Source organism: Nicotiana sylvestris, chromosome 5 (genome assembly GCF_000393655.2).
Source record: "Nicotiana sylvestris chromosome 5, ASM39365v2, whole genome shotgun sequence".
Lineage (NCBI taxonomy): Eukaryota > Viridiplantae > Streptophyta > Magnoliopsida > Solanales > Solanaceae > Nicotiana > Nicotiana sylvestris.
The window spans coordinates 113,532,404-113,557,245 of NC_091061.1; the positions used below are offsets into that span (position 1 = coordinate 113,532,404).

At 37.1% G+C, this 24,842-nt stretch overlaps 1 protein-coding gene across 1 annotated transcript; it reads left to right on the top strand.

The window, feature by feature from the left end:
* Positions 1 to 23,112: 23,112 nt before the first annotated feature.
* On the top strand, positions 23,113 to 23,777 carry LOC138869177 (secreted RxLR effector protein 161-like). Its single transcript, XM_070146774.1, has 2 exons — positions 23,113 to 23,208; positions 23,289 to 23,777. The coding sequence occupies exons 1-2, from the start codon at positions 23,113 to 23,115 to the stop codon at positions 23,775 to 23,777; spliced, it is 585 nt and encodes a 194-aa protein (XP_070002875.1).
* The last annotated feature ends 1,065 nt before the right edge of the window (positions 23,778 to 24,842 follow it).

Here is a 24,842-nt window from a genome sequence, read left to right on the forward strand (position 1 = left end):
CTGAATTCAGCCTAATAGTTCAACTGAATTTCAACATTGGACGGAAAATTAAACAAACACAGGAGCATTGTCAATATACTGACAATGCCCTGTTAAAAAAAACAATATATACACATCATACATTTTAATTTACTGATTTGTAAACAAACATGATTTAATTGACGAGTATTAATCAGTTGACTATTTACAACATTTGTCCATAATCAGTCTAAAATAATAGAAGCAGACTATTTCAATCAGCATTATCATAAATGAGAATTCATATTATAACTAATCGACAAACTTAATCGAGTCGATTACTTACATTGTAAATAATCACAACCAACAGAAATAGTTTCATATTTGATCATATAGACGGGCATGAGACAAAGATGTCAGAATTAATCAAATAAAATCATGAAAAATTAACAGGCTATTAAGACAAACAACAATACACGTAGAATGCACATAAGAAACAGAAATTACCTCTGAACCTTCAAATTCAACCGGACTCAACTCAACTTGGATTTGGACTTTGTTTGAAATCAAACAGACCTTAGTCGAAGTATTTTCTATTGAAAATACTTTGACTAAGGTCGATTAAACCTCAATCTTTCGTCTGAAGTGAACAGAATCCAAAAGTCTGGTATTTCTAGGGTTCTTGAAGGTTCGATTTGGGACTTAACCATTTCTGGTCAGATTCGAGGGGGACTAAATACGACACAAGGGTGAGGGTAGCCTAGGGGTCATTTGGTGTCAGTTTAGAACGGATATGAGTTTGTTCTTGTTTGGTCCGAATCTTCAAAAGAATATTCGAGAAGCTCGGAACTGATTCGAGCCAAACAAACATCAGATCCATAACAAAGCATGCTAGGGGGTACTATGGTGTCAACTAGGGGTTGTTTGGTTTAGATCTAAACTCGGCTCGAATCTTCAAATGAAGATTCGAGAACCTTCAAGAAGATTAGAGCCAAGTGGCTAGCATATTTGGATAGAGGATGTTCAGGGGGTTCTAGGGTGTTATTTTGGTGACCGGCGGCGTTGTTGCCGCCGGGTTTCAGGCGGTGGGATCCTAGGGCGGCTAGGGTTAGGGGTGAGTTTCAGTAGGGACGATGAATAGGGAAGGAGGGGGGGGTGTTTGGCTAGGGGGCCGGGGTAACGTTTTGGTCCTTATATAGGGGTGGGGTGGATTAATCTTGACCGTTGGATCAATGAGAATAGATGGCCAGGATTAGTTCACTTAGCCAAACGGTGTCGTTTGGTTTACTGCTGGGGTCGGGCTGAATCAGGGCACTGGGTCGGGTAATGGATATGGGTTAAGGTTCGTGGGATCTCAGCCGTTGGTTGGCTTTGATCCAACGGTCCCTGATAAACTACAATCAAACGATGTCGTTTTGACTCGTTTGATTTGGACTGGTGCCTGGGTTGCCTGAATTGGGCTGAAGGGGGAGTAATTTGGTTTTGGGCCTGGATTTTAATCCAGGTCCAATTTTTATTTCACAACTTATTTTATTTTATTCTATTTTATTATTAATTAATAAAATCCTAATCAAAAATTATAAAACAAAATTATCATTACAATAATACTAATTATCTTTAAATAACCATTAACACGTAGATAAATCATTAATCACATAACGACACATTTAAAAATAGAACGAATGCATATTTTTTGTGATTTTATTTAAATTATCTTTCAAATGCATAATAAAATCATATATGCACGCAACATGTATTTTATTTTAATTTTCATTTTTATTATGACAAAGTAAACATTTACGGACATAACACAAATATTTAACACCACACAAATTCAAGAATTACACAGTAAAAGAAATTTATTTTATTTTTTGATTTATTTTGGAGTAGTTTTCGTAAGGCAAAAATTACGTGCTCACAGTGCTAAATGATGCTTTTACCGCTTTAATATTATCTGAATTGTGTATAAAACTGCTACGAAACTCTTCTTCTTTCTGAGTCTTCTAAATTTATGGTGTACACGTGCGCGTGACCCACCTTTCTGTTAGAAGTCATACCAAATAAGACGAAGTTGGGACAAGTAACTAGGCCGGGCAGACTTTCGTGCTCCCGGTACGTTGCCCCCATTTCGGCTCAAGCTGTCCACTTGGGTAAGCCAGGGCTAGAACAATATGCCTCAGGTTTTTCACTTAGAATAACTCAGCTTCATGCCGGATCCCTAGTAGGAACGTTTGTTTGCATCACGTGCATTTGACTTTGGAGGCTCAACACAGGGGTTGGGTCTGTCTAGGACAGGTGCACCAAAAATGAAAATGACCATCCTGATGCATCTTACTTGCTCCTACTTGCGCATTTATTTGATTCGGACTTATGTGTTGACTGACTTTTGAATATCAGGAATAATAATTTGAAAAAAAAAAAAAGAAATAGCGGTTAGGGAATTGATTGTTTATTTTTGAAAAAAAAACCAATGACCAAATACTGTCAAAACCCTGCCGAAATTTTGAGAAAATGAGAAAAAAAATGTTTTATTAGTTTGTTTTACTAAAAAACAAAGGAAAAATAGAAAGAAAACAAAAGTCGTTGTTCTGTCTTATTTTTTTTAAAAATAAAATAAAAAAAAAAGAAAATAATAAAAAAAGGAAAATAGTTTGTCTTCCTCTGAAAAGTGACAATGAAAAAAAAAGAGGTCTTATTTTTAAAATAGTTTTTTTTTTCGAAAATGCCAAAATGAAAATGAAAGAGTCATGCTTGGAAAGTGTTTTTGTTATTTGTTGCTGAAAAGGAAAAAAAATTCTGTTTTAAAATATTTCGGTTATTTTACCCGAACTACGCGGGTTTGATTCTCACCGGATGTGAGATACGTAGGCAACCCTCATCGGGTCCAACCCCCTTTTTGCTATAATAAGCCAAAAACCATTAAATAAGAAAATAAAAAAATATGTCAAATTTTAATTTTGTCATAAAGAAGTCGGGTGACGCTGTTTTGTCAAGACATAGCCGAATGTTCCCGAAAAGGACGCCGGAAGGCTGACTTTGCATAAACAGCCACCTTTTGGGTCATGTTTAGGATTTTGGTCCAGTTGACCCACACAGCCTTAAAAATCTTCGTCCCCGAGGCGCTGAAGGGCCGTGTTTGCAACACCTGGTTTTTATTGTAATTTGAAAAAAAAAACAAATAGTCGGCGGTCAGGTGAATACCGTTTGAATTTTGTCATAATAAGCCGAGCCAGCTTCGGCCGCGTCTTAAACCGTTCTTGCCGAAATAGCCTCAGAGTATCTTTCAGTTGTCGAAAGGCTATTTTCGTAAAAGAACGGACAAGTGTGTAAAGTGTCATAAAATAATCCTCTCCGGCCTCAAAATTTGGACGGGGCCACATTTGCAAAAATAACCGTTTGGTTGCATTTGTCAAACGGAGAAAGGAAGCTGGCCGTTTGTTTTGGAGTTTGTAAAACTTTTGATTATAATATGTGGGTCGTTTGATTTCCCAGTTTATTTTAATATAAAAATTGAAAAAAAAATGATTAGTATTGTTTATCTTTTATTGGTCCGAACTACGTAAGGTCTGATTCATGCGGGGTCATGATATGTAGGCAATCTCCATAAGATTCGACCACCACTGAAAAAGAAAAAAAAGGGAAGAAAGAAAAATAAAGCATCGCATCTCTGATAGAACGGTTTAACTGCTTAGGTGCATTGCATCTCTAATATATGATTATCTGTCAAATGCCCTGACACTAACGTGATGGCTTCCCTTTGCTGTGTTCATATATAGAAAAGTGGTTGGTTGTGGTAACTCCTCCCTGCAAAGCAAATGACACAGAACCTCAGAACAGGGTGGGTCGGTACTGATGACCGACAACAATTGGTCGAACAGAACAACGGGTTGGTAGAAGAAGTGAAAATGCTGAGACAACATGTGGCAGACATGTATCAGGCATGGATAACTGGGAAAGCACCACCCCCACCACCGCCAAGCTTTTCAAACTCTGGCATTACCCATCCCCCATACTCTCCATCCCAACCCACTTATGACAGCTTTCCTAGCTACCCGAGTAGCTCCATCACCCGTCCACGCTACTCCCCTCCCCAATGCTACTTCTCTCCACGAGATTCCCAAAGATGGGCTTCACTTTCCAAATACCCAGCTCCACAGAAGGCCTATCCACCCTCACAAGCCTACCGGAAGCCCCCTGGATCAGGTTTCCGGCCCAATCAAGCATTTAGGAACGAAAGGTTGCTGAAACGAGGAAAGGCTCTCACCCCTATCGGAGTATCTTATGCAAGTCTGTTTGAAAGGCTAAAGCATGCTGGCTTGATTGAGCCGCTCCCCGCATATACTCCAGATCCACATGCAAGAAACTTTGATCCGGCAGCGCGATGCGCGTACCACTCCAATGTCATAGGGCACAACATTGAGAGTTGTCGTAATTTGAAAAAGGAAGTAGAGAAAATGATCCAAGAAGGGTGGATTGTGATCGATAACAGTGACATGGAGCACTCGAACCCTATCAAGAACTTGTTAACGGAGGTTGATGATGTGGAAGCTGATAATGGTCTTGGCAATACTAATGCAAAGCTTAGTGGCTAAGATGCCAATTTTGATAAAATGGGAGGACGCTCCGTTCCTTGGTTAGCAAGAGAGAAGGTGTTGGTGGTTTATTTTGTTGTCATTTCTGTTATCCGGATTATTCTGAGGGTTGTAATCCGAATATTGTCTTGTGTCAAACCTTCTTATCTTTCCATTTTTGTCGTATCAGTTTGTTTAAGTCTCGTTGAGGTTGTGTTAAGATTTTATTCTGGTTGTTTTGTTTGTTTTATTATTCAAACCATTTCGCCGGTAGTCTAATACAAAAGCCGGTCTTTTATTATTTCCAGTCATCTTTTTGTTTAGTCCTTTTGTAATTTTCGTTCAATGCCGATTCTAGGGACATGACACGCGCACACAGTTTGGGCCTAGTCTTAAAAGTTAATTATAAAACTCTGGAAAGGTGATCAGACCATTTAAAGGAAATAAGAACAGTGTGAGATAATTTGAAGCCCGAGTCATGTGGAATTAGGGCAAGTAAAACATAAAGAAAACCGTTAAATGCAAGATTCGCCGAATTGGCATGAGGGTCGTTCATGAGAGTGAGAGTGTCGCCCAGCAGTGCTTTAGAAAGGACAAATGAAAATCAAGTGTTTAACATAATTGTCAAGACCAGCACCGTCGGAAGAGACTATAAATCTATGTTCAATTGTGTTGTTTGCACTTGGCATGTTTTGAAGACTGGAATGACGAAGGCATTTTGTTCTGCTACCTAAACACTTTATCCTTCGTTACCCCTTTTGAGCCTTATTTATTTTTCTTTCATACCCCTTGTTCGGAATCAATAGCAATGACTAGGAAATACGAGCCTGGAAGGTAAAGAAAAAAAATCAACAAAAAAAAACGAAAAGAAAGAAGAGAAAAATGATAACAAAAAAAAGGAAGTCAAATGAAAAAAAAGGAATTGGGACCTACGTTTGACCTGATTCCTCAAAGAGGATACGTAGGCGCTTCACGGCTCGGTCATAAGGTGCATAATGGCCACAATGGTCACAGTGTGCCTGGTGTAATAAAAAATTTTAAAAAAAATAATTTTTTTTTAATTATAAATAAATAATCCCCAAGCAAGAAACTGGGGCAAGGGTTGCGCTCGTGGTAAGCAAAATTGGTTCCGAAGGTTGTAATTTTAAAACCCCAAATTTATTTTGTTTTTGAGCCTTTAATACCCTTTCTTTCTAAGCCTATCCAAAAAACCCACATTACGGTCCAAAGAAAGACCTTCTGACCAGTCTGCAAAAGATGCCAAGTCAGACAAATGAGAGTCTTACCAGCGAACATAACATTCTGTTCCACAGCAGAAAGGACTCTAATCTCCAGCAGAGAGAGTCATACTGGCAACACTCCAAATCCCCAGCTGGAAAGTGATACAAATGAGAGAGTCTTATCGGTGAAAATCTTCACGGACACCATAAGGCGATGAAAGCTGAGAGAAAAACCCAAAATGAGAGAGGCTTGATAGTGAAAACCCTTCGGGCACTACAAGTCGAATAAGATTGGGAATCAGATGGGGAATAGTCAAGGGAAGACCTTGAAAGACGATTGACGGCAGAGGATAGGCCACGTGTGCATGTCATGACCATTAGAGTCGGTATTTGCGTTTGATAGGTTTTTATTTATAGTTTCTTTTGTTAAAGAGTCATCTTTTTCCGTTGTCTTTTATTCTGTTCCCTTTTATCTTTTCCTTTCATAGAAATTTCCCCAGTAGAGTCTGTTTGGTCAGAACCAGTGGGAAATGACTTCAAAATAGGCCATCAGCTTTCCAAGATAAGATCTGACTAGTACATACAAATGGTATAGTCAGCAAGGAACAAGCGCGAGGCCAGTGTCAAAAAAGATATCCCCAGCAAAAGGGAATTGACAAAAAGATCAACGAGTGTCAAGAGGGATATCCTTGCCAAAATCAAAGGTTATTAAACCTCAAGGCCAAGGCCCGTGGACAAACAAGGAGAGCAATAAGCATGATTTGGGAAATTCATGCGAGACTAAAAGGTCGGGAAAATGCAAGTTTCTGAGCCATGCCACGAAAGAAGAGGGATATCCCCAGGAGAAATAGATTACCCCAGCAAATAATATCATCCCCAACAAGTTTTGGAACGCAGAGCAGGGAAGGAGAAAGGGAAAAGCCATCCCAGTAGGCGTATCACAACCAACCACCATGTTTTAAACTAGCAAATTTTGTTTAAATTGAAACAGGTAAGGGAAATGGCATTAATGACAGAAATGCATGCCATAAAGGAGACTGTCAAACTGGGGCAGAAAATTTTCCTTTCATTTGGAAAATTTTCTGGAAATCAGGTACCCATTTGGGGAAGAATAAAGATAGCACCAAGGAAGTGGTCTTTGAACCAGGGTTGCCCCCAACATAATAAGTTTCCAATGGAGCAAGTTGTTCCCCAGCAGACAGAACCAAAGAGATGAAACTGGTGTTTAGAAAAAGCAAAAGCCATTGTCATCCCCAGCAGCTTCCAGAAGAATGAAGCATCGATTTGAAGGGATAAAATTCCCAAAGCAGCGTTATCCTCAACAACGTTATCCCAAGAAGATAACACTTTTATCCCCAGCAGTGTTGAGAGAAAATTAAAAAAAAAAAATTGAATTTGAAGGAGGGGAAGAAAGAAGACTCCCACAGTGGTATTATCCCCAACAAGCAAGAACAAAGCAGCGCAAAGGAAAAAGAAAAGAAAAGAAGAAATTGCAAAGGTAAGTTTCTCAAATCATTGATCTTTACATTTTTCTCCTAGGATAAAAAGTCCTAGTCTGATGAATTTCCCTCCCGATACAATCTTGGTCCGATGAAATTTTCTCCCAAGATAAGATATCAAATCTTAGTCCGATGAAATTTTCTCCTAAGATACCAAATCTTAGTCCGATGAATCTTTCTCCTAAGACAGAAATCTTAGTCCGATGAAATTTTCTCCTAAGATGTCAAATCTTAGTCCGATGAATCTTTCTCCTAAGATCACAACAAAATGGACCTAGTCTGACGATTTATCTCCTAGAGTCAAAATCTTGGTCTGATGAAATTTTTCTCCCAAGATAATATAATCTTAGTCCGATGAATCTTTCTCCTAAGATCACAACAAAATGGACCTAGTCTGACGATTTATCTCCTAGAGTCAAAATCTTGGTCTGATGAAATTTTTCTCCGAAGATAATATAATAAAATCTTAGTCCGATGAATCTTTCTCCTAAGATCACAACAAAATGGACCTAGTCTGACGATTTATCTCCTAGAGTCAAAATCTTGGTCTGATGAAGTCAGGAGCCCGCCTGAAGAGAGGAATGACGATTATTTTCAAAGTTGCTGTTGAAGTCAGGAGCCCGCCTGAAGAGAGGAATGTCGATTTATTTTCAAAGTTGTGGTTGAAGTCAGGAGCCCGCCTGAAGAGAGGAAAGACGTTTTTAAAAGTTGTTGAAATCTCGCCAACCTAAAGAAAGGAATGGCGATGTATTGGTTAAAGTCAGGAGCCCGCCTGAAGAGAGGAAAGGCGTTTTTAAAAGTTGTTGAAATCTCGCCAACCTAAAGAAAGGAATGGCGATGTATTGGTTGAAGTCAGGAGCCCGCCTGAAGAGAGGAATGGCAAATTATTTTCAAAGTTGTTGTTGAAGTCAGGAGCCCGCCTGAAGAGAGGAAAGGCGTTTATTTTAAAAGTTGTTTATTTGAAGTCAGGAATGGCGCTTATTTTTAAAGTTGTTGTTGATGTTGGGAGCCCGCCCATATAACAGAGGCATACATTTCAGTCTTTACATTTCAGTTGTTGAAGTTGGGAGCCCGCCCATAGAACAGAGGCATACATTCAGTCTTTACATTTCAAGCATTGAAGTTGGGAGCCCGCCCATATAACAGAGGCATACATTTCAGTCTTTACATTTCAGTTGTTGAAGTTGGGAGCCCGCCCATAGAACAGAGGAATACATTCAGTCTTTACATTTCAAGCATTGAAGTTGGGAGCCTGCCCAGATAACAGAGGCATACATTTCAGTCTTTATATTTCAAGCGTCGAAGTTGGGAGCCCGCCCAGACAACAGAGGCATACATTTCAGTCTTTACATTTCAAGCATTGAAGTTGGGAGCCCGCCCAGATAACAGAGGCATACATTTCAAGATCAAGTCAGAGGACAATAAAACAGAGGGTTACAATAGGAATCCCCAGCAGGAAATAATAAAATTCCCCGGCACCGGGAAACAGAAGGTTGCAACAAGAGGTCACAGTACAAACTCAAGTACATGTGTCAAAAGAAGAAAAGCACCGGAAGAAATGCAAGCAGACAAGGAAGAAAGGCAACAAAAACAAATTGTACTCTAGCCTAGCTTCTTGTTTTCTTTTAAGCATGGTGTAACAAGGAGATCGGTAAGCAGTGGTAATAACATGCAACAACAGTAACATTGCAGTCTCACGGTAGTCCCAGCTACCAAAACTTCCCGAACTACATTGACCTGATTCCTGTTTAGCCCAGGATATGTAGGAAACCTTTGAAGCAAAGGTTCGGTCAAATCTTTTTCAAAAAAATGCTTCACACGGAGTACTCGGATGGGCAAAAAATCGCTCGCTTTATCTTTGCACGAAAACCCTTCGTGTCTTCGGGCAAAGAGGGGCAGCTGTAAGCACGTGATTTTTGCCCAATATGAGAATTACTCCCAAAAAAATTCAAAAATAAAATAATTTTCCTTGGTGTGCAATTTTTGTGATATTTTGTGATATTTTGTGTAACTATTTGTATGTTTGTATGTGCATGTTTATTTGTTAAATTATTAAAAATACAAAAATATGTCGCATTTTGCATGTAGGATTTAATTCTACAATTGTTAGTAATTAAGTTTGTTTTACAAAAAATAAAAATTACAAAAATAGACATCGTTTGCATTTTTAGCATTTAATGTCCAAATATACAATTTTATGCTTAATTATTACTTAATTATGCGTTAATTGTTATTGGGAGTTAATTTGCGCCTTTATAACTTAATTTAGTTCTTAATAATAATTTAAGTATTTTTTATAATTTAGTTTTAGAGAAATAAAAGAAGAAAAGAGAGCGAAAATATAAAGAAAGTCGGAATTGGGCCTCTTCTTCGATTTCAAGCCATAGGCCCAAAAAATGGCCCAATCTTCCCAAACGACCCAGTCCATTTCAAACTGGGCAACCCAGTCCATAACCCAACACCCCTATTATCTTACAAACAACACAAAACAAAAAGAAAAAATGAAGAAAACCCTAAAAAATTGCTAAACCATCCCCCCCCTCCTATCTTCTTCTTCTTCCTCAAGCAAGCTCCATCCATGGATGCACCTTCACAACAGTCCCATGACCACCTGTTTCCCTCCTCCTTCTTCTGCTGAAACACAAGTTCATTTCATACAGCCCGCCTCCTCAAGCCATGAACGCCCAAGCTCCTCCGGTCGTCGAGCTCCCATGGTTGCAAAAGCTCCAAACATTATTGTTTTCTTTCCTTCCTTCACCTTACGCTACTGTTGATGTCCATCAAGTTTCACAGCCCGCCATGGACGTTGCTATTGCTGCTTCGTCCAAGCTTCTACTATCGCCAAACACCCCATCATCGAGCAAACAACCATCCCTCGTCGTCGAAGCCATGAACGATGCACTAACAATTTCATCACAGTCCGTCGACCATCACTACTGAGCCGTGCTACTGCTGCTGCTCACGTCGCTGTCTTCAGCTGCTACTGTGCCGCAGCTACTTCGTCTTCTTCTGCCGCTTCTCGGCCAACTGCGGGCTGCTTCTACTTCTTCTTCGTCTTCGTCGTCATTTGTTCGAGCTTTGGTCGAGGCTCGGACATATTTGTTTACAATCAAAGTTCGTCGTTGACTCATCTCCGGTTAGTTGTTTTTGAGTTTTATTTTTGTCCATATTTTTGTTTGATATTTTCCGGATCCAAAATCGTTAAAGAATTCAATTCTTGTTTTGTTCGTTGTTCATCGTTGAAATCATTTTCTAGTTTGTTTATATGTTTTGTTGATTTAATTTTCAGAATCAAATGAAACTTTGATTAATTAATTTTTCAGTTTGTTTCATGTTTGTTTCATTGTTCTTATTTATTGTTTAGATAAAAGTTGTTAGTTTAATGTTGGTGACATACAAATTGAAGTTTAATTAATTGTTTCTTCAATTTGTTTCGTGTGTTTTATGTATTTTTAGAAATTGTTAACATTGTTAAGTTAAAGTTTAAGTTCATAATTGTTTCTTCGTCGATCTTGTTATTTGTCTAAAAGAATTTAGTTATGTTAGGGAAATATGTTGGTTTAATCGTTTAAATCCATCATGTTTGTTGTTTAAAATAGATTTAATTCATGTTCATACTTTGTTTGATTGTTCTTGAATCCGAAATTTGTATAGCTTGATTTCTTGTTTACCATTTGTGATTATTTCTTGAATTTGTCTCATAAAGTTTAATATAGGAATTGTTGGTTGTAATGTTGTTAGAATTGATTTTAAGTTCAATATGATTGAATTTAGAAATCTAAGAAATCATGTTCATGTGATTTGTTGTTGAAATGTTGAAGAAATCATGTTCATGAAATTTGTTGTTTGAACATTGTTAGAAATTAATCATATTGTCTATATTTTGGTTAAGTTTGATTAATTGATGTGTTATAGCTGATGGGTAGTTTGGTAATTTGCAGTACGTTCAGGGGTAGTTTGGTAATTTCAGTAAGGTCGGAGGGGTAGTTTAGGAATTGTACATTTTGTAATTTTTTATGTGAAGCATGGGGGACAAAATGAAATGGGGTGGGTTGTGATATAGTTGTTTAATATAAAGGGGGGACAAGACAAAATTTGGTGGGGGGAATTTTGTATTTATTTATGTTAGGCATGGGGGACAAAATATAATGGGGTGGTGTAATATGTTTATTTAATGTAATGGGGATGAGTGGGAAGATAATGGGTTTGGTAGAGAAAAAGTATTGATTTTAATTGATTGAAAGATTTATGGGATGGGTTATATATAGGAAGTCTTGAAATCAGATTTAAGAAGACAGACAGAGATAAGAGAAAAACACACAGATAAGAGAAACGAATCTGAGAAGAGAAATAGAGAGAAAAAAAGGGCTGAACATTTAAGAGAAAGAAAAATTCCGAAAATATTTAAGCTTTCAAAAATAAAATAAAAACTAAAAAAAATCTTCTGCTTTCTTTGTTTGAAATCAGTATTAATTGTTGTTGTTTCATTCAAAGCTTGAAGCTTTTGTTTTTGGGATTACTGCTCTACTGGTTTGCAAACTCTTTTCCTGGGTTGTTACTGTTGCTGGGCTGTTGTTGCTGTGCTATACTGTTATTACTGCTGCTGATTCTCATCTTTATTTTCTTTTGCTTCCAATATCAGGTACATATCTGTAAACTCATGTCATGAAAAGCTTCAACATAGCAAGTAAATGAAGTTTGGAATTATGTGGATGTCTTCTACTCATTTAAATTTTATTAGTTAAGTTTCAGTTTTGTTTTAGTTGGTTAATATAGTATTATACTTGACATGATAAACTGTTAACTAATTAACCTTCTGGAGTAGTAAATTCCACAATAATCTTATGTGTTTTGAGGACTAGTGATAACATTTATTGTTTGAATTGTTGAGATAGGAACATGGTAGAAAGTTTGCCATTAATTAAAGCTTGTAATATTGTTAGCTAAGTATAGAATAATATGGAAATATCAAAAAAAAAACTATATCACTAGCCTATTTTGTTAAAAATCCGATTTTGTTTAAGGCTAGATAATGTTAGTTGTATTTTGTTCATATATGGCGTAATAACGGTTATGTGAATAACCATAGTGGAAATGTGAATTGATGTAATCCGTCACGTTTACGATGTTGGAATATCACGAATAGTTCAGATGTACAACTATGTTACATGTAATGTCATCTTATTAAATCGATTTGTAGATTAGTTTTTTTATAACAGATAGCCCAATTACTTTAAGAATGCAATCAATTCATTTCTTTAAAAATAGTATAAAAAATAATGTCAATAATTTTTACAAAGTATAAAGTTAGTGTTTGCAAATAGTTCACATAGGCTGAGAATAAGAATCGGTTTGATTATATCTATCCCAAACTCAATCATCGTAAGCAAAAATTAATCAAATAATTATAACCTCGGACTAAAAAAACAAGTAGATAAGAAAAAGGTGAGATTTATAAATACGAACTGCAATGTTTAAGTCAAAGACATACAAAAATAGAGTTCGCTATGAATATAACAATGAAAATTCTTCGAAAAATACTACTTCGTTGCATAAATCAATTTTTTTTCTAGTTTTATACGCAATTCACTTTTTAGGTACAAAAATATTGTATTTACGAGAAAAATGGTAGTATTAATCAGACGTTGTTTATTTTTTATCCTTTAAATGTGAATGGTTTGGAGGAATATAATTCATACGCGAAAAAATATAATTTGCGGTCACATTCAATAAATTGTGAATTCTTTTCAAGGAATTTAGAGGCGTCCCAAATAGTGATTTCTCATGACTTTCACATAAAATATATGGATGTGATAAACAATTTGTGGAAAATTTATACTACCATCAAGAATATTTTGTGTGATTAGGGATGCGTTCGTGTGACCTGATTATATTTTCTAAAGGCAATTCGGATTATGCGTTCGCTCAACTTCGAGCAAACACTTAATAAAAAAGGGGTTCTTCGGAGAATATCAAATTAATTTCATATAACCCGAGATGTGCAGTTCACTATTTAATCATACAAGAGCGACGAACACTCTTAATTTTATTTTAAGCACAATTTCGAACATAAGTCTGTTTTTATAATAAAAATAAACAAAAAATAACATTATCAATCTTATTGTGTACACGTATGCGTGACACGATTCTTTACGTTTATAAAAAATATATAATACGAATATACGTACGCGTGATTCGTTTCAAGAAAATCTTTAATTGTAAACAATCTAAACAGAAGCGGTAACAAAATCATGCAATAATAAAAAAAATGTATTTAGCAAATCGAGATAATTAAGCCAAGTATAATAACGGTTAAGCGACCGTGCTAGAACCACGAAATTCGGGAATGCCTAACACCTTCTCCCGAATTAACAGAATTCCTTACTCGGATTTCTGGTTCGCAGAATAACAAACAGAGTCATATTCTCCTCGATTCGGGATTAAAACTGGTGACTTGGGACGCCATAAAATTCCCAGGTGGCGACTCTGAAATAAACAAACAAATCCCGTTTCGACTGTCCTTTAATTGGAGAAAACTCCCTACGCCCCCGCGGGGGCAGAAAAAGGAGGTGTTACGATGCCCTATCGGAGCTAATAGATATAGTTTAAGAGAAGGATAGTATATCAGGATCAAGATAGAGTTAGAGTAACCCAAGATTGTGGATGAATTGTTATCATTAGCTAACATTTCCGAAGGATAGTACAGATGTGGTAATAGATCTCCTTGTCAGACACCCAGATGGTGAACTCTAGAATAGTGAAGTCAGATATGAATACTAGAATATTCAGAAATCTCAGAAGATAAGCAGTGGAATCCTAGAAGGTATGAATATTTACCTTAATATGACTCCAGCCTCTAGAAAAAAAAAGAGAGAATGTTAGGCGTACCGAAGAGCCAGTGAGATGAAGCAAGGGGAGCTAAAAGTAAAAAAAACATTTTGTTGAAGTTTTCATAATAAAGTGATAGACAGAAATATTAACAGTAGAATAAGAAGAGAGTAAATGAAATATTATGAGTAAGATGTGATAAATGAGTGATAACGGTAAATCAAAATATGACAGGATGACAGAGTATATAGTCAAGTGAAGGAAAATACAAGAGGTGACATGCCTTGAAGCAATAAAAGAGCATAAGCCATAAAGTCATATCTCTATTTAGGGAAATGAGTTGGTGAGTCCAACGTGACTACCGGAAGGAAAAGTTAGACCCCCGGAGAAATAGAAATCAGTATGGGCTAGCGAACAAGATAAACTGAACATGAATTAGGAATCGGAAGATTTGATAATAGTCGGCATTGTGAGAATTTCAGAGATCATGTTCCGGCAATAATAGAATGGACAACAGAAGAATAACCTTTAAAGGTCATTCAGGAAGACGCTTCCATAAAACAAACACTGTGAGCAGAGTTAAGCTTAAGGGACTAAGTGTGCCAGTTACACTAGGTGTCACCCTCGTGAGAAAGGAATTCAGTTATCTTTGGTACAGAAGGGTTACCGCAAGGTGAGTAAGATGTTGGTGAAAATGTAAAAAAGAAAACGTCAACGATGAAGAGGTAACTATGAAATAGTAAAGGAAGAATGCGGTAAAAGGCGAAAGGAGATATGTTTCGACTCCAGAACATTATGCAAGCACGACAACGAGGAGAGATAGTAAGGTTTCCCACACTAGATGATATTGATAAAAAAGTGCGAATGAACACTTGATACATAAGGAGCCAATACGTGAGGTAAATTAAGACAAAGGATATAACCCAAGAGAGATTATGTGGAATATAGATATGAGAATGGACCAATGAGTAGTTAGCAGTTGATTCACGAAGGGTATAGTTATGGCTAGACAAGAGGATACAGATAAATCAACAGATCGTGCAAGATAAACCTAGTGAACCCCAACATAGGGAATTTAGTTTCGCAGATATGACATTGTAATACTTGAGAAATATTCATATAGGAGTTGGGGTAATTAAAGGTACCGTATAAGTGTTATAAAAATAAAAAAGAGTGCCACTGGGAAGACATTCAAAAATTTCAGTTTAGAAGCAATCCTACGAGCACAAGGACGCGGAGGTAAGTAACTAAGGATAATTATAGGCGAGTAAGAACATCAAAAATTCTTTCGAGAATACGATATAATAAGCTCGTAGCTTTACAAGAGTCAGAAGGTCTCCCTTAAGTACTAGCATGAAAGACTAGCTGAGAAAATAAGGGAGAAGGCTTCAGCCTAAGCATAGTGACATAAAGAAGAAATAGTCTTGTAACAACAGTCTCACTACAATATTGTATGCACTCCATAAGAAAGTGGCACCTATCGTAATTAATGAACGGGAAGTCAAAAGTGATATTTGAGATCATATGATTTATATATTCGTGGGCACTAAGATAAGCCAAGTATCCATGCAGCAAGTGGCAGAACAACCAAAAAAATAATTGCTTATGTAAAGGCAACTGAGAAGGCTAAAAAGGAAGACTATGGTGCTATCAAGTTAAAAGAAGATTGCGAGTAGTATGAATAGATATTTGTAGGTTGCAAGCTAAAGTATGGCAGAGCGACAAGGTTTTAGGTAGATAAGAGTAAGGATAAGAAAAGATGAGTGAGGAGGTGACAAGAATAGGTAAGGCTTTGGGATTAGACCCATCAAAACAAGAGAGCTGATGGTTTTTGTAAGTTATATAAAGCTTAGTATAGCCTGAATGAACTTAAAAAAGTTTAAAACTAGGAGCATTTAGAAGAGATGAAATGCTGACTTGGTAGTAAAGTAAGAGTGTAATTGTGATACATGTACATTGACCCATGATCAGATGGAATTTTACGTGTATATATATATATATATATATATATATATATATATATATATATATATATATATATATATTACATTTATAGGATATGGGAAAAGGTTACGACGTTATATACACACTACCACCTGATCAACTGGTATACATTGATGATTTGCCCACAGTGGCTGAAATGATATAATGGGATGACCTCAGAGGCTTGATGATGTTATGAACGCATATACCCATGCATGGTATGATATTTATATGCATATGGATGACATTATAGAAATGAAATGATTCATAGAGCTATGCAAAAGTACATGTCGAGTCTTTTACTCCATGTTTCTCTCATGTCTATTATTTATTGACTTTTATTCCTTACATACTCCGTATATTATTTGTACTGTCATCCCTTTTGCCTGGGGATGCTGTGTTTCATGCCCGCAGGTCCTGATAGATAGTTCGAGAGCCCTCCAAGTAGGCTATCAACTCAGCGGAAGATGTTGGTGCGCTCCATTTGCTTTAGAGTTGCTTGTTTGGTTAGTATGATTTATTGTGTATTGTTTGGTATGGTGGGACTTTGTCCCGACCTTTATGAAAAATATGTATTCTTAGAGGCTTGTAGAGAGATGTCATGTACGTAAAAGATTGTATGGCCTTGTCGGCTTATGTTCAGTGTATGAGTGGTTATTTTGTCCTTATAGGCCCGTATGTCTTATGTATAAGTTGATATCATATGTTATCTATGATTGTATGACATGAAAAGATATGTTATGTTGGTACTCGGTTGAGTAAGGTATCGGGTGCCCATCGCGGCCCATCGGTTTGGGTCGTGACAAAAGTGGTATCAGAGCAGTTTTGTCCTATGGAGTCTACAAGCCGTATCTAGTAGAGTCTTGTTCATGGGTGTGTCGTGCACCACACTTATAAGCAGGAGGCTACAGGGCATTTAGGACTGTCACTCTTTCTTTTTACTCTAGATCGTGTGGTAGAGCTCACTTATAAGAATTCAAATTCCGAAATTCTATTTTATTCGTAATAAGATAATACCTACATTTGGAAAGATGGTTAGAAAGAGAGATAGCTATGGAAAAGCCGAGTCAGAGGAATTTAATTTTTGTACGATGCCTACGATAAGTAAATGTAAGGTCTTTAGCAGATCATGGGTGTACTGAAAGGTGTAAGCTTCTTGATAAAAAGACTTAAGGCAAGGATACCTATCCACTTTTATGGTGAAAGACAATGAGAGATTCAGAAGATAAATACAAGTTTCAACAAGCAAAAGAAGCAAGATGAAGAAGGGTACGAGGCGCCCAGTTAATGAAGATTAACAGTGTCTATAATTCAGGCAGAGGAATATAAGTATTTTGAGTTACCTTCAACAGTAATAGAGGTAGGCATAATTGGCCACACCGATCTAAGTTATGCTCTATGAGAGCTAACAAAAATATAGTCCAAGAGAAGGACGAGATATCAGGATTCAATTGTGGTTAAAGTAACCCAAAATGTTAGATGGATTGTTAGCATTAGCTGATATTCCGAAGGATATTGCAAATGTGCTAATAGATCTCCTTGTGAGACACCCAGATGGTGCACTCTAGAATATTATAATTAGATATGAATACTAGCATGATCAAAAAAAAAAATTCAAAAGATAGGCACTGAAAGCCTGGAAGGGATAAATATTACCTTAGTGTGACTCTCGTCCCTAGTAGAGCAAGGACATTGGGCAACCCGAAGAGCCGATGAATGAAGCAAGGAGAACTAAAAGCGAAAGAATGTCGTGTTGAAGTTTTCACAAGAAAAGGATGGGCAGAAATATTAGCAGAGTAATGAGAAGAGAGATAAGGAAGATTTATAAGTGAGATGTGATACATGGATGACAACAGTAGAATGTTACTGAACCCATAGTCAAATGAAGAAAGAGACGAAAGGTGATGGGCCTTAAGACAACAAAAGAGTATAAGCCATATAGTTACATCTTTATTTCGAGAAATAAGTTCGTGACTCTAACATGATTAACAGAAGGAAAAGTTAGACCCCAAAGTAATAGAAATTAGTATGGACTGGTGAACAAGATGAACTAAACAAGAATTAGGAACTGAGTAATTTGATAATAGTCAGTATCATGAGAATTTCATATTGCATTCAGGCAATAATATAATGGACAACAGAAGAAGAAACATGATCAATTATGTTGGACCAAGTAAATGTGAAGTTTTGAAGACTGATAAAAGAACTCAGACATGGATCAGGTCCATCTTATGAAGCACAGTCGTGATCGACCCAAATGTGTGAGATGCACGTGATTGAGATAAATCTAACTTATCAGAAGTAATATCTCCTGATCATGATCGAAAAGGTTGCATATTGGATAAGGAGAAAGACTCCTTACACAAAGAAAATACAGTTTATGAAGAGGATAGAGTTAGAGTATGAGATCAACTAGAACTCTTCCACCATGGAAGATTAGTATCTGTATCCTAGTCAATCTCTTATTACTAACCCCTTAAATATTAGTGTTGTTCTCTTTTACAAGTAATGCACATAAGCAGGAGTTAAACGTAAATTGAGAGCAAAATAGCAACGCAATTTTGCAAGCAATTTATGTGTGATTCAAGTGTGTAATCCTGAAGCTACTTGAACCAGATAGAAGAACCAGTTCCAAGTGTCTATCTTTTATTGTAGTTCAATTGTAGTAGGTGATTTTACATTATACCTTTCAGCTTATTTAGAATCAATTGTATTAGGTACTTAGAGTTTTCAAGCTAGAGTTAACTTGAAGTTGTCGCAACCGTTGAGACTGTTTGCCACAACGTGATTAGAGTTAATCCTAGGTTTACTAAAGAGCTTTTGTAAATGCAGTTTTTGGCTCAGTGATTTTAGTGGAGAGTTTGAAAAATCCTACTGGAAGGTAGGTCGTGTTTTTTTCACCTTTTGAGCCAGGTGTTTTCCACATAAAATCTTTGTGTTCTTTATTTTCTATACTTATTATTCCGCAACAGTAGTAGTTGAAACACATAGAATAACCAGGTCCTTCTATAATCAAGTTAAGCGAAAATTAGGTACCACACAAATCACCCCCTCTTGTGTGGTATTAAAGTCTAAAATATCAATTGGTATCAGAGCGGGTTATCCTTGAAGAGACTAACACCTTAGGAATAGATCAAGATGAGTTCACCACCTGGAAACTGGGAAGGGCAATCCACTTCTAGGCCTCCACTCTTTAATGGCCAGTACTATTCCTGGTGGAAGAACAGGATGAGGGACCACATCATTGGAGAAGACTATGAATTCTAGGACATAGTTACTGATGGTCCCCTAGCTACTACAAAGAAGAATGCTGAAGGAGTGGACGTGCCAAAGACAAGAGCTGACTGTACTGCTGAAGATTTGAAGAAATGGGAAAAGAATGCCAAGGCCAAGAAATGGCTTGTTTGTGGACTAGGTCCAGACGAGTACAACAGGATTCAAAGTTGTACCACTGCTAAGGAGATATGGGACACCCTACAAGTGGACCATGAAGGAACTCCTCAAGTAAAGAGATCAAGAGGAACACTACTATATTCTGAATATGAGAATTTCACCATGATGGAAGGAAAAACCATCTAAGAGATGTACACAAGGTTCACAACATTAACAAATGAACATAAGTCTCTTGGAAGAATTATCCTTGAAGAAGACAAGGTTGAGAAAATCTTGACAAGGGTCTTTCCAGTAACTTGGGAAAACAAAATCACGGCTATTCAGGAATCAAAGAACATTGCTACCCTCAAGTTGGATGAGCTGATTGGAAATCTTACTACCTATGAACAGAGAAGGCAAACCATGAAGATGGATGCTCCCAAGAAGGAAAGAAGTCTGGCTCTCAGAATAGCTGAAGGTGCAGACTTAGAGGATGATGAAATGGCTATGATCATAAGGTACTTCAAAAAGTACCTAATGAGAGGAAAGGGTTCTTCAAGAGGTGCAACCTTCAAAAAACCAAAGGCTCCTAAAAAACAGACCAACGAGGGCTGCTACAAATGTGGTAAGACTGACTACATGATCAAAAATTGTCCCTAGTGGGAAATTGAATGAAAGAAGGAAAGGGCTGAATGAAGAAACAGGAAGAAGGAGCAGGTTCAACCCAAAAGGAACAAAGGATCAACAAAGGCTATGGTTGCTGCTTGGGGAGAAACCTTAGATGAGGATTCAGAAGATGAAGCTGGAGATGAACAAGCACGTATGGCCATTGGAGAATCAGACGATGAACAAGAGGCAAGTGTTATTCATCTTAAAGACGAGATTATATTTTTGTCTAAAGAAATGCTATCTGAATTATTGCTAGATTTCACTGATGAGTCTGAGGTCATAAACAATGAGAAGGAACAACTGTCTAGGTAATGTGTGATCCTAAAAGACAAGTGCAAAAATCTGGAACTTAGGGCTAGTGAAAGTGATAGTAAAAATACTGAGTTGAAGAACCAAGTTCTTGAACTTGACACCAGTGTCTTAGAAGTTAGGTCTGAAAATTTAAAACTGAAATTAGGAACATGTAAGAAGAAAGTTGATCACACACATCTCACCTTAAAAGAAAATTTAAGAAAGATGAAGGATGAGTTGTACAAGAAAGATGAGTAGATAAGAGTCCTAAAAGAAGATCTAGGCAAGGTGAAACATGAACTAGATAGAACTTGCAAATGGAATAAGTCCTCTGATGCACTATCCTAGCTACAAGAGCACCATAGTAGAAATAAGAGAGGAATTGGCTATGGGACCCAATCACCTAAGTGGGATCCCAAAAGCAAATACATCACACTTCCCGAAAACAAAATCTGCACACACTGTGGCAATGATGCCATTCAAAAAAAACAAAACCTTTGTTTAAGAGAAAAATAGGCTGCCTGGATGGGCCAAAAGAAATTTAATTCATCCCTTTGCCTATAGAAAGGGACCCAAACTAGTTTGGGTTCCTAAGACTAACCCTTGATTTCGTTTTGCAGGTCCAAGTGAAGGGAAGTAGCCAAATATGGTACATGGATAGTGGCTGCTCAAAGCATATGACTGGAAGCAAGAACTAGTTCCTTTCACTTGAGGATCTAAAAGGAGGTAATGTCTCCTTTAAAAATGGGAAGAAAGGTGAGATCATTGGGGTTGGAAAGGTAGGTAAGATAGACTCACATTCCATTGATAATGTCTACTTGATAGATGACTTGAAATATAGCCTAATCAGTGTATCACAACTGTGTGACAGAGGTAACCTGGTAGCATTCACCTCTACCAAATGTTTTGTGATTAATCTTACTACTGACAAGATTGTTTTGCAGGGTAAAAGAGTTAACAATATTTACATTGTAGATTTGTCCACTCATTCAGAAAATGAACTCATTTGCTTGAGTGTGTTGGACAATGATCCCCTCTTGTGGCACAAAAGTCTTGGTCATGCAAGTCTGGATCAACTCAACAAATTAGTCTCCAAGGACCCGGAGATAGGGTTACCTAACATCAAGTTCAAGGAAGACAATGTTTGTGAGGCCTGTGCACTGGGAAGCAGGTAATATCCTCTTTTAAAAGCAAGAAAATTGTAAGCACAACCAGGACGATGGAACTGGTTCATATGGATCTCTGTGGTCCAATGAGAACATTGAGCAGAGGTGGTAAGAAATATGTGGTGGTACTTGTTGATGATTATTCTAGGTTTACCTAGATACTATTTTTAATATCTAAGGGTGAAACATTTGACATGTTTACTGCCTTTGTTAGAAAAACTTAGAAACAACTAGGTAATCAACTTGCATCAATTAGGTCTGATCATGGAACTGAATTTGAAAATGCTAAGTTTGCTGAATTTTGTGATGAACATGGTATAGATCATAATTTCTCTGCCCCTAGGACTCCTCAACAAAATGGAGTAGTTGAAAGAAAGAATAGGACTCTTGAAGATATGGCAAGGACTATGTTTCTTTCTAGTAAACTGCCCCATAGCTTGTGGGCAGAAGTTGTAAATACTGCATGTTACATCATTAATAGACGCATGACTAGATCTCTTGTAGAGAAAACTCCCTATGAGTTACTTAAAGGGATAAAACCAAATATATCCCATCTCAGGGCATTTGGATGTAAGTGCTTTGTGCACAATAATGGAAAGGACTCTCTAGGTAAGTTTGATCCCAGAAGTGATGAGGGAGTATTCTTGGGATATTCTTCACAGAGCAAAGTTTATAAAGTGTACAACAAAAAAACTTTGTGTGTAGAAGAAAGTGTACATGTAGTTTTTGATGAAACTAACATTCTTTCTTAGAGACAGGAACATGAAGATGAAGCTATTGGGCTGGTCAAAGAATTGAGTGAAGTCACACCAAAAGAAGAAACAGGTGATGGAACAGGTTCTTCCATCCAGGGCAACCTGACAAGGGGAACTGAACAAAGAAGAACTGAAACCAATCCCCTAATGGAACCTGTCCATGAGCCTGTTCCTCAGCAACAGAACATGGCAGAAACATCAAACATAAATCAGCTAGTTGTGAAACCTTACAAGTATCAAAGTTCTCATCCCATTGAGAATATAATTACTTATCCAACATCTGGTGTTAAAACTAGATAACAATTAAAGAATCTGTGTGCTTTTGATACTTTCTTATCTCTTATTGAACCTAAAAATGTTGCTGAGGCTTTGTAGGATGCAGATTGGGTAAATGCAATGCAAGATGAACTCAATCAGTTTGAGAGCAAGGTGTGTCCAGAACTTGTTTACAAATTAGACAAGGCTCTCTATGGACTCAAGCAGGCTCCTAGAGCATGGTATGAACGATTGTCCAAATTCTTGCTTGAACATGGCTACAAGAGAGGTAATATTGATAGCACTCTATTCCTGAGGGAAAAAGGTAAGGATCTTCTTGTAGTACAAATATATGTTGATGATATAATTTTTGGAGCAACCACTAACAGACTGAGTAAGGACTTTGCCAAATTAATGGGGAGTGAGTTTGAAATGAGCATGATGGGTAAGCTTAACTTTTTCTTAGGCTTACAGATCAAACAAAATCCAAATGGAACCATGATCCATCAATAGAAATATGAAAAAAGTTGATTAAGAAGTTTAAAATGGATGAATCAAAGGAAATAGACACACCCATTGCAACAACTACTAAATTAGACATAGATGAACCTAGTTCATCTGTTGATCAGAATTGTATAGAGGTATTATTGGTTCACTTTTGTATCTTACTGCCAGCAGACCTGACATAGTTTTTAGTGTAGGGCTTTGTGCTCGTTTTCAGGCAAATCCTAAGGAATCTCACTTGACTGCTGTCAAGAGGATACTGAGATATTTGAAAGACACTACTGATCTTTGTCTTTGGTACCCTAAAGGTAGTAACTTTAACCTAGTAGGATATGGTGATGCTAACTATGCAGCTTTCCTTGTGGATAGGAAGAGCACCTCAGGTATGGCTCATTTTCTTGGTTCATGTCTAGTATCATGGGCCAATAAAAAGCAGAATTCACTGGCCTTATCCACTACTGAGGCTGAATATGTTGCTACTGCCTCTTATTGTGCTCAATTATTGTGGATCAAGCAGCAGTTGATATATTTTGGCATTGAAGTTGGTTGCATTCCTATCTTTTGTGATAACACTAGTGCTATAAGTATGACAAAGAACCCAGTTCATCATAAGAGGACTAAGCACATAGATGTTAGACATCACTTCTTAAGAGACAACTATGAGAAAAGATTGATTACCATAGAATTTTGTGCTATTGATAAATAAATAGCTGACATCTTTACTAAAGCACTGAGTAGAGAAAGCTTTGAAATGAATAGGTTAGAATTAAGAATGATTAAAATCACCTAATGGGACTAGCTCAAAATGCACAATTAGAAAAATGATTTTTTTTGGCTAGGAAATCTGGAACTTGTGTAAATACCTAGATTAATTTTATTTAGTTTCATACTGTAAATAGTATACTCCTGTAACATGTGTTGATATGACACACTGATATCTAATTAAACTTTCTCTATTGTGGTAAATTGAGTCATGATCAAGAGAATTCTAAATGAAGAACCTGGTTCATCAGTATTGGTTCATCTGAATGACAAGGTATGTTTTCTATACTCTGCACAATTAGAAATATAAATATTTAAATCATGAACAGAGTCCTACCAATGTTCAACACATTAGAAAATCCTATCCGTTTGTTTTTGAATCAGTTCCATCCTTATTAGAATTCTCACCACAAAAATGCCCAAAATCTAGGGAAGCCTAAACGTTCGTTCGACCTACAATTTTAGGTTGATTAGACCTCTAATTGACTGCTAAAGCTACCGTTTTCCATTAAATGACTCTTTCTCTTTAAATACCCATTATTCCCTTCTGCCACCCTCATTATTCCAAACCGTCAAAAATCCTTTTTCACTCTAAATTATTTTCTTCTCCAAAAGCCTAACTCACAAACTCTCTCAAGCCATCAGCTACAATGTCAAACCCTCAAGATAACCCAAGGACTCCTCCACCACCATCCCCTTCTAGTACCTCCACGCCTTCTCCACCCTATACAAACCCCCAGCCTAAGAAAAGACGTGTTAAAATGCTAGCCCAAAAAACTGTAGCCTCAGGTGCATTGTTAAAGAGATTAAATGCACAATTGAAGGCTGCCCAAGCCCAAGATTCTAAGAACTCAGATGATTCGTTTAAATCTATGAGTGAGGGGTAAGGACCTGGGTCTTCTAACTCTGAGAAGACTCAAAACTCCACTTTTAATGTAAGTTCTGCTTTGGCTGAAAAATTAGAAAATAAGTTTGTTTTGGTTGGGACTATTAGGGATGTGAAAATTCC

Excerpts from the sequence above, each read along its gene's own strand:
- LOC138869177 (XM_070146774.1), top strand. The coding sequence starts at position 23,113 with ATGGATGAATCAAAGGAAATAGACACACCCATTGCAACAACTACTAAA. Across the intron at positions 23,209-23,288 it reads TTGATCAGAATTGTATAGAG|GCAAATCCTAAGGAATCTCA; the intron begins GTATTATTGGTT and ends GCTCGTTTTCAG.